At 40.7% G+C, this 9,669-nt stretch overlaps 2 protein-coding genes across 2 annotated transcripts in view; both read left to right on the top strand.

Moving 5' to 3' along the window:
- Positions 1 to 1,030: 1,030 nt before the first annotated feature.
- On the top strand, positions 1,031 to 4,103 carry btg3 (B-cell translocation gene 3). Its single transcript, XM_079507301.1, has 5 exons — positions 1,031 to 1,175; positions 1,970 to 2,171; positions 2,624 to 2,761; positions 2,871 to 3,060; positions 3,303 to 4,103. Exons 2-5 carry the CDS (start codon positions 1,999 to 2,001, stop codon positions 3,477 to 3,479), a joined length of 678 nt encoding a protein of 225 aa, XP_079363427.1. The 5' UTR covers positions 1,031 to 1,175; positions 1,970 to 1,998; the 3' UTR covers positions 3,480 to 4,103.
- A 1,021-nt stretch (positions 4,104 to 5,124) lies between these two features.
- The window catches only part of cxadr (CXADR Ig-like cell adhesion molecule), a 48,512-nt gene continuing 43,967 nt past the window's right edge, over positions 5,125 to 9,669 (top strand). Inside the window, exon 1 of the mRNA XM_079508214.1 lies at positions 5,125 to 5,358. Coding sequence (XP_079364340.1) covers positions 5,307 to 5,358 — 52 coding nt within the window. The 5' untranslated portion in view covers positions 5,125 to 5,306. The remainder of the gene's footprint in view (positions 5,359 to 9,669) is intronic.

Genomic DNA, 9,669 nt, shown 5'->3' with positions numbered 1-9,669 from the left:
ACCGCAAGGACATTTTTTTTGTGCTATCCCTTTTGGACTAAGTGTTTGACTGTACTCTGTTGCTATTTATACATTCTGTCTAATAAACTATTCAATCAATCAATCAATCAATCAATCAAAATTGTATATCAACTCTTGATTGAACGGAAGATGGAGATTGAATGCCCTCTAGTGGAGAAATGGTATCTGTCACAGAGAAGGGCTGTGGACGTGGACGCGCTGTGGTCAGTTCAGACATAGATATATATAAATTCAGAAACGTGCGTGCCTACCAGTGGCAGTGACATAATCGTTAGACAGATTTTTGTTTTTCAAACAAGATTTCAATGTTTTTATTTAAAGAGCGCTCTGAGCCATGAATGAAACAATTGCTATGAAGATCAACCGTAGTACTAGCATGATTAAAACTGCCCCAAAAAATACTTTGACAAAATTGATAAACAAACAAACAGCGAGAGCTCTGGAAAGTATTTAAACCGTTGAGCTGCAGTAAAAAATTAAAATAAATAAAACCAGATGGACGCATTTGGATAGCACAATCATTAAAGGATAAGATGGACTGAATGACATGACCAGAAGATATGAGACAAGGACAAGAACAGATTTGAATAGGAATAGAACATATATCTTGTAAATTGTATCATGGTCACAGCACAGACGTCAGTCAGTCCTTCTAGAATAGATGAGTGATTCTGCACCACCACCGTGTGTACTGGGTCAAGCCGGGTCAAGCAGATAAAGGCCATAATTCATGACAGCAGCAGTGACAAAAAATGATTTGTATAATTTATGTATATGCTTGTATGTGATTGCAGAAACGTCTCCCCCCAAAGTAAGGGAAACGTATCTTACTTTGTTGCTAAGAATATTTGTATGGAATATTCCAGATATCATCATATCAAATCATATTATGGAGGATGAAAACGCGTGACGCCGTTTCTGTAAAATGAGAGACATTTGACTCGGCCACTGAAAACGCTACTTTGACCTGCTTGAACCAATGACAACAATGAGAACGGCTAGGGGCGGGATTGGTGGAGGAATGGGCGGGGTTGTCCATCACATCTAGATCTAGCAGCAAAGCAAGCAAACCTCGTTGGAACTTTTTCCTCACCGTTCGTTCAGTCAAATATATCACCAGATCCATCATTATCAACCACATGGTTACACTTAAGGTAAGTTTAATTCAGTTTGGTTTGTGTCGTATATTCTGTATAATTAATTATCTAAAATTATACGAATCGCGGCATCGCCCCATAGTTAACGGTTTTGGTTGATATTTTTCATTGAACTCTCGTTTGTTTTTTGTTTTGACAACAGCAAGTAGCTAGCGCGTTAGCAATCTGGCTATAAACGCTAAAAGCTTCCTTTTTGTCAGATTAAAATAAAACGTTATTCATTTCATTGAGCACATATGATCGCCAGAAGACACGTAAACACATTTAGAATGTCACACAATTACCAACATTGTTTAATTAACGCTTTTGGTTTACGCTAGTACTAGTAGCCCCGGCGGGCTGGCACCACATGGCTAACGGAAACATTGCGTCACAGACGGACGGCGGCAGAGCGCTTTGCTGGAACATGTCTGGCTGGCCACAAACTAACTGACGAAGTTTGGACCATGCAGCGTCATACCTTTCAAGTTCAAACTCTGTTTCATTTGGTTTAGTCGTTAGGCCTAGTGGCCTGCTCCACTATTTGGTTGGGTTTCAGCTAAATTAATAATAGACAGTAATAAAGTCCATCCACTAACAACTTGCCTGTTAAAATATAATTCATTCATTAATATAAGTTCCAGATTGCAACTTTAAATAAGGCTTTACAATGTATACCATTTGTATGATCACAGGTGGAAGACTTAACAGTCACTGTGGGATTTTACTCTGACAGGAGAAAAAAATCGTATCTATCTATATTCCGTTGGATAGAACTGCATCTTGTATGACTGTGCTACTTTTGTTCCCAGGCACTAATCACTCGAAATTCATGTGAAATATGAAGAAAGAAATTGCAGCAGTGGTGTTTTTCTTGAAGAGACTCGTCAAAACGGGAGAGAAGTTGGAATCTCAGAAGGTGGACATGTTTATTGAGAGGCTGACTGTTGCACTACAGGAGAAATTCCGGGGACACTGGTACCCTGACAACCCAGGCAGGGGCCAAGCTTTCAGGTACTGGTCAGATGTCTAAATCCAATGTAGTCATTTAGTCACAAGCTCTTGTTAATACATTGGTTACATATTTATGAAACCCACAGACAGACTTGACCACTTCAACCTTCAGCAGATCTGCTATTTGTTTTTGCTACTTTTGTGCGACACTTTTGTACACTATTGTACACACAGAGTTATGGAGGTCCTTGAAATTAAAAAGTTAGCTGCACACTAAACGGAACAGAGCCTTAATTAGTATCATCACTAACACCTGTGAAGGAAGTAGGGAAGCAGCCCGGTCTTTTCTTAATAATATGCATATTATTAGAGACGTGGGACGCTCAGTGTTCAACATGACTGTTGGTTGGCCCATAAATTGAGTTTAGATGTCCCCAAACGTATCCGTAAGCGGAGGTCGCCGCTGGTCACGCAAGACTAGTACTATAATACCAAAGTCTTGTTGTTTGTAGGTGTATCAGAGTGAACGGGTTCCAGAGGCAAGATCCAGAGTTTCTGCAAGCCTGCCAAGAGAGTGGGGTTCAGTACAAAGACCTGCGGCTTCCACGAGAGCTAACCCTGTGGGTTGACCCCGGCGAGGTCTGTTGCAGGTAATCATTAGCATGAATTTCTCTTCTTGTAGCACGTCAAGCCAGGTCTGATTTAAAATATTGGGCCCCAAAAAAAGGCATTGACTGAGTTTTATTATTTTATCAATAGATATGGAGAGCAGAATCCATCTTTCTTGGTGGCCAGATTTTCTGGTGGTGATGAAAATGACAAAGACATTATGAAGAAGGTGACCAGTGCCCTGGAGAGGGTGACATCAGACTACCACTCGGGTTCTTCTTCGGATGAGGAGACCATGCTCAGGGAAACCTCTTCCACCCCTTGTCACCATACTCACCAGGTAAACAATGGCATTTTCCAAAAAGCAAGACCACACCAGTCTGACTTCTTTAAATTTGCTGATTTCAAGTCAAAACCTTGCATATCATAACACTCCTGCTTGCCCGTTCAGTGTTGAAAGTTGGTGAGTCGTCATGATGTCTCTGGTTTGGTGCACTTACAAAGACTGTAAAAGGTGTAGGTTTTCCAAGGTTGGACAATGTTTGTAACAGAGTATAATAATACTGTTGTCAATTTGTCAAGGTGTTGAACCCTGCTGCACCTACATGGAATCCCAAGAGGAAGACGGTGCGTGATAAAGGTCCTGAGTGTAGACCTCATAGCAGACCCCCCCATTTGTCGGGACATAATGTCTGGGTCCCACCTGGCTACAGAGGAGGACCTGCATACTGGGGCAGCAATCAGCATTGTTACAGTTAGTCGGTGGCAAACATAATTAACACTGAACATTTGGGGCGCAAAGAATTAAAGGAACCATTAGAATGACTGACCAAACTGTTTTTCCTTTTTCGCTCTTTTTTTATAGTGGAATTATATTGTTTATTTTGATACAAATTGTTCTTTGCACTTTAGACTATTTTAATAATGGGAGTCAAATTATTGTATTTGATTAGAAATATTGGAAGTATTATTTTGTACCCTTGGAATAAATATTTATATTATGGGAGATATGGGAAGAAAACGTGGAATGTCCGCATGATATAATTCTGCTCCCCCTCCTTTTTATTTCAACCTACAATAACAGAACTTGAGAAAGCCCAGTGGGGCGAAACGTTGTTAATGTAGGTTGAAATAAAAAGGACGGGGAGCAGAATTATATTGTGTGCGGACATTCCACTTTCTCTTCATTTGATCACTTTTTTGGGTCCAGCACCGTATAAAAACTGGCATGTGCATATTGTTTTCCTCTTTTACAGAATCACATGTATGCCATTGCCACCTACCGTCCTTTGTTCACAAATGTTTTATTTATTCATAGTGTTGAATTGTGAGATTCATAGACCTTTTATTATGACGTTCATTAAACATGGACTCAAATCATCATCATGTTTGGAGTCTACTTATTCCTGTAAAGAACTCTACATTCTGGCACATTTTAGTGACTACTGTTAGGAGAAACAATTTAGGTAGGTTTGGTAATGGGTATATCTAGTATGGGCAGAAACTTGCAACTCACAGAATCAACATTTGAAGATTTCCAGACTTTAAAAAGATCCCTGGCTAATATGCCTTATAATACATTATAAGTGCCCTCTATCACTAAAAACACCTTAAATATCTTATTTTAGAAATGGTTCATTTACTCAATGGAGATCACTGTAGCAAGTTGATGTAATTTGTCCATGTGTGGTTCAGCCCTATGGAATGCATAGGCAAACTAAAAAACAACTTCGTAAGGTTAATGAGCATCAAAGCAAGATTTTGAATATTATTTTGAGTGGTGTAAACCACTCCAACAACTGGCTTTGTACCCGTGTCTGTTCGTACCAATTTTTTTGACCTGTGTCTGTTCATACCAAAAAAAATGAGCATGGTTGCTATGGTCACCCAGTTCACACGGGTGTGATTTCATTACGTCAGACCACAGCTGATCAGTCTATATAAGACCTTACACCACTCAGTTCACACGGGTGTGATTTTTTATTAGCACATGTATTCCATACATTTCATAGGGCTGAAAAGGCATCAACTTAGCCCTACTAAGATGAAAGATTAACAATTCAATTTCTAAAATAAATAAAATATTTATGGTGTTTTTTATTTTAAGGCAACTATAATGTATTAAGGCTTATTAGCCAGGGATCCTTGTATGTTTTAATAATGTTTTAAACAGAATAAACTTTATTCACATCACAGCTTTAACATGAGGAGACAATGACAATGCCAAAATGTTACGTTGTCATTGCCGTTGCTCTCCAGAGATAAAAGTATGACTGAGAGGATAGCTGGCCAGTAGTTGCATCTTTCAAAGCTGATCTTGTCTTAAGAAACGGGGAAACCCCATATCCATGTATTGTAGTCTGTTGTCGCTATCGTCCAGCAGGGGGCGTCAGTGCATGTGTTTTGGTTTTTGACGAGGAGCCTATCACGTGACCCCACCAGCTCCCTCATGTGTGCACCTGCCGACGAGTCGCGGCGGAGGAGTGGAGTTTTGGATGCTACGGTGGAGTGGTCTGCTTTCTCCTAATTCAACATAACTTCTTCAAGCGAACTTTGTCAAGAGAACTCTGGAATAAACCGAAAGAAATGGAGTTCACGATACCCCACTTCAGCTGTGTACTATTAAGTGTCTTAGCAGGTAAGTTTTCCGAACAAGAACAAGCGAGGAGCTATTGTAGTTTGCGAGAGCTGTGTGAAACAGTGTGGTGTGGTCAGTCAGTAGAAACCACCACGCAGCGCTATTGTAAGATTTAGGTTAATACAATTGTACTATTGACAAATGCTGGATATTGTGCTATGTGTCTCGCGTTATGATGGAATGAGAGACTATTGTTTGATAGATTTAAACATTAGTTGTATTTTCTTGTGAAAGTTGATGATAATAGCCATGTTAATCACAATAACTAGTTGGCCTATACAGATCAGTATTCCGTTTAGGTTAGTGTTACTTACTATTTTTAAGAATATGGTTAATGCAACTTTAACCTTAACTGTCAGTACTACTACTACATAAGTTAAGTTCTATATTGTGCTTGCATCTGTTCTATAGTCTAGCCTTCTGGTTGCGAATAAGTAGGCTAACTAATGAATGAGAGACTGTAAAAAAGAAAAGAAAAAACTAAACCACAATTTAAGTCGGCAGTAATACACACAAATCAGGTGGACGTACAATACTTTTGAATGTCCAACTACAAATGTAACCAGGTGTACCCATCCGGGTCTATGTGGTTACATTTGTACGCTTTCAGACTTAATACACAGTTTATTTATTTACTTTTGTCTAGTCTGCTAGATCAGCCCTCCTCCTGATGTCTTCATTATGTATATGTTGTATAAATAACGATAAACTCAGATTGAAAGCTTCTAAATGTTCATGTCATACTTGTTTTTTTCCATGATTTGGCAACTTGACGGAATAGATTCAGAAGGTTTGCTGAGTGATAATTCGTGAAACGGACCATTAATACCCCTGGGAATCACAGTTTCACCCATGCCTGCTACTCTTTGTTGATTGTTGATGCATTTTATTGTATGGGCGTGTTTCACCGTCCATACAATAGGAAAGCCTGGTGAGGCGAGGTTATCCATACAGTGCTCAGGAATGTCAACTGAAACTAGGCATCTTGGCAGCCATGTGTAACAACTGTAGCAGGTGTTTCTTTTAGTATGAATTTGTGGCATACTTTAGCAGTACTGAAATGTTTGCAGGGAGTTTGAATGTGAGAAACAAAGACATGGATGGTCAAGGGGAAAATGCCATTCCAGTCCAATGATTACTGAGAAATAATTAAGTGCTTTGTTTAGACTCTACAGTCAAATCACTCCATGTAAGCTGGGAACGTGAGAGTGATATGCAAAGGACTGACTGTGTAGTGTGTTTAACCTACATTTTCTCAAGCTACACAATGATGTATGTATACTTCACAAGCTCATTACCATCTTAATAGCATCATGGACTTGTCATTTGGGCACTGTTCCACTTCAGCAGGCAAGAACAGCATTTGCCATTGCCAGGCTGTAGCATTCTTTAGAATAAAACAATGTGCAAGCCCCACTTTTAAATAGAGAAACGGATACCATTTTCTATTTTTAATACGTATATTTCAGAGGAAAACTAAAAGTCCTAGCCAAATTCTTCATATTATGTATGGAACTACAGACAGCCTTGAAGTAGTCATTGCAATTTTGCATGATTAAATGAATGATAATTTAAAAATGCAATAGTAATTAATAGTATTGATTCCGATTTTATTTAGTACACATGAATAAAAAAAGTAAAGGGTGAGATGGGACAGGTGCAAAAGTGAATCCCTGCACTGTGTGTGTGTGTGTGTGTGTGTGTGTGTGTGTGTGTGTGTGTGTGTGTGTGCGTGCGCGCACACACACACACACACACACACACACACACACACACACACACACACACACACACACACACACACGTGTGTGTGTGTGCGTGCGTGCGTGTGTGCGTGCGTGCGTGCGTGCGCGCGCATTAACTTGGATCTTGTTGACACTATCAAGTAGAGTTATTTTAACAGTCATTATGACTAGAGGGCAATATTTATCTTCATAGAGGTATAGTTTATCAGGGGCCACCGCAAATTTAGAAAACTAGAGCGGTGCCCATTGGGCACTGGCCTACTTGGAACAATGCAAGTTGGAAATGCATTCCCCATGCTGTTATTATGTCTGTGTCCCTTTTATGCCCATATATGGAGTTCTTTGTCAGGCATGCCCAAATATGGAGTCTATGCAGACGTCAGAATGATGTCAGAACAGGCCAGCTCCATATATGGACCCGTGGGCAGGGGTCCTGTCCAGACCCTGTCATGTCGGAACAGGCCAGCTCCATATATGGAGATCTAGGGGTTATCAGGTGTGATCAATTAGCTAATTTGGGCCCTGGGCAGAGGCTTTTGTGCTGGTTCTGGACAACCGGCTATCCAACTGACTCGACACCGGGAACTGCACTCCCTGTGGTGGTGTGGTGTGTCAAATTTGAACGAACGAACGGACGGTTTCTGAGTTAAGTGCCTTGCAGAGTCGAACGTAATCGACGCAAGAATACATACGCAACGGAGGGTGAGAGAAATTTCTCCCTTGCATTGCGTCAGTTACGTGATCTGTCTCGTTCCGTCGGGTTGAGATCTGATCCCGAGCCTACGCAACCATATTGCTTGCGTTGCGTACCTTGCGTCGAGGACACCCTGCCCACCTGGAGGCAGCAGAGAGCAAGGTTTTGTTTCCTGCTCTGCTCCTACCCCCGAAGCAAGAGGGAAGCCAACATGAAAGTTAAACAGGACAACGTTGTACAAGCTATGATAGTTGTGTATAATTTATAGTCTCCTACATACTTCCATTTGGTGACAATGTGATGTTTACAGACGCGACCAACATGTACTATTACAAATGCTGTTGGGTTTGTTGACAAGCTAGCTTGCCAGATTCTGTGAGTGAAACAAGCGACCAGGTCTATGAAAACAAACCCAAAAGAAGTAACCAGTTTCACCACTTGAGCCCGATTACATCAGCTATTTTCAAAAAGAATCATGAAAGCAAGACCAAATAAGCAACTACACTTCAGAAATAATCCCAAACTAAAGCAACGGGCAACTATGGATATTAAGCTATATGTACAGGAAACCCCAAAGTTACTTATATTAAGCAGAACTGGCAACACTGCAAACAAGCGCTGTCAATATATCATTTATTTTCATAGCAATGCTACAACATGCTAACAAGTTTCCAGTAGACAAGTCTCAGTAACTGTAAACATCGCAATGCCACATTCACTGCCTGGATTTCACTAACCTTTGAACGGCCGCGCCGACATCATCATTGCTTTTCATGAAAATTCGCTTTAAAATGGTGTAATCGCTTGTCGTAAAATATTAGCCAACGCCGCCATTGCAATGCATTGGGCCTCAATTTCGCAGAACCCTTTTTTGATGTTTTTCCGATGATGTCATCAAAACGCTTAATAATACTTATTAAAACGCAAATTAAACAATGAAAACATAACTTGTGTAACTCGTTATTGGGAGGGAAGCTGTCAATTAACTTGTGTAACTCATGTTAGGGGAGGAAAGTGTGGGTTTTCAATTATTTGGCCAATACCCTCAGACATTGGTCTTCCTCTGTCTTCACCCCGATCCCCCCCCCCCCCCTCTCTGAACATGATGGTTCACTCATGAAACCCCCTCCCCTGGAATTGGACTTTAGCAACCATTCTGGGTCTTCTGTACATATCCAAAGATTCCTACCAATGAGGAAATGTCAATAAAACACAGTATGGCACATTATGTCAGTACTATCATAAGTTAAAAGGTGATGAGTGTTTTCTGGCACAATTCACCTGTTTGGCTGTTTCACCAAACTAATGTGTTTGGTGTCACTGTCATGTCTTTGTCTTCCATTGCACGATACACACCGATTTGGTATCATGGTGTGATCCCCCTGTAACTTAAGATCTAGTACACAAGCCTCCCTTCCAGTATACAGTACTTTAGTACTGTACACACACACACACACACACACACACACACACACACACACACACACACACACACACACACTTTTGGTCAGAATTTGCACTGTGCAGGGATTCACCTTTGCACCTGTCCCATCTCACCCTTTACTTTTTTTATTCATGGGTGTACTAAATAAATAGTTCCAGTTCTAGTCTTGCCAAACACCAGCCAGTCTTCCTTGTTTGACCTGTGAGGCCAGTCAGTCATTATCTCTGAACCCTACAGTACCGTCTTTGATGTTCTCTTAACCACTGACCTGGGGTATGGTTTAAAATGTGATGTGAAGAAGCCATGAGCAGGCTCAGTGCTGTTACCTGATAAGCCTACACTCAAAGGTCCCTGACGGGAGGTGGTTGCTAGGATACCTTTTGCAAACAGACACACAGATCCCTGGGAGTGTATTGCTCAAGTAAACC

Source organism: Electrona antarctica (genome assembly GCF_951216825.1).
Source record: "Electrona antarctica genome assembly, chromosome: 8".
Classification (NCBI taxonomy): domain Eukaryota; kingdom Metazoa; phylum Chordata; class Actinopteri; order Myctophiformes; family Myctophidae; genus Electrona; species Electrona antarctica.
Note: the sequence above shows the minus strand (reverse complement) of the source record. Positions and strands in the feature narration are given on the sequence as shown.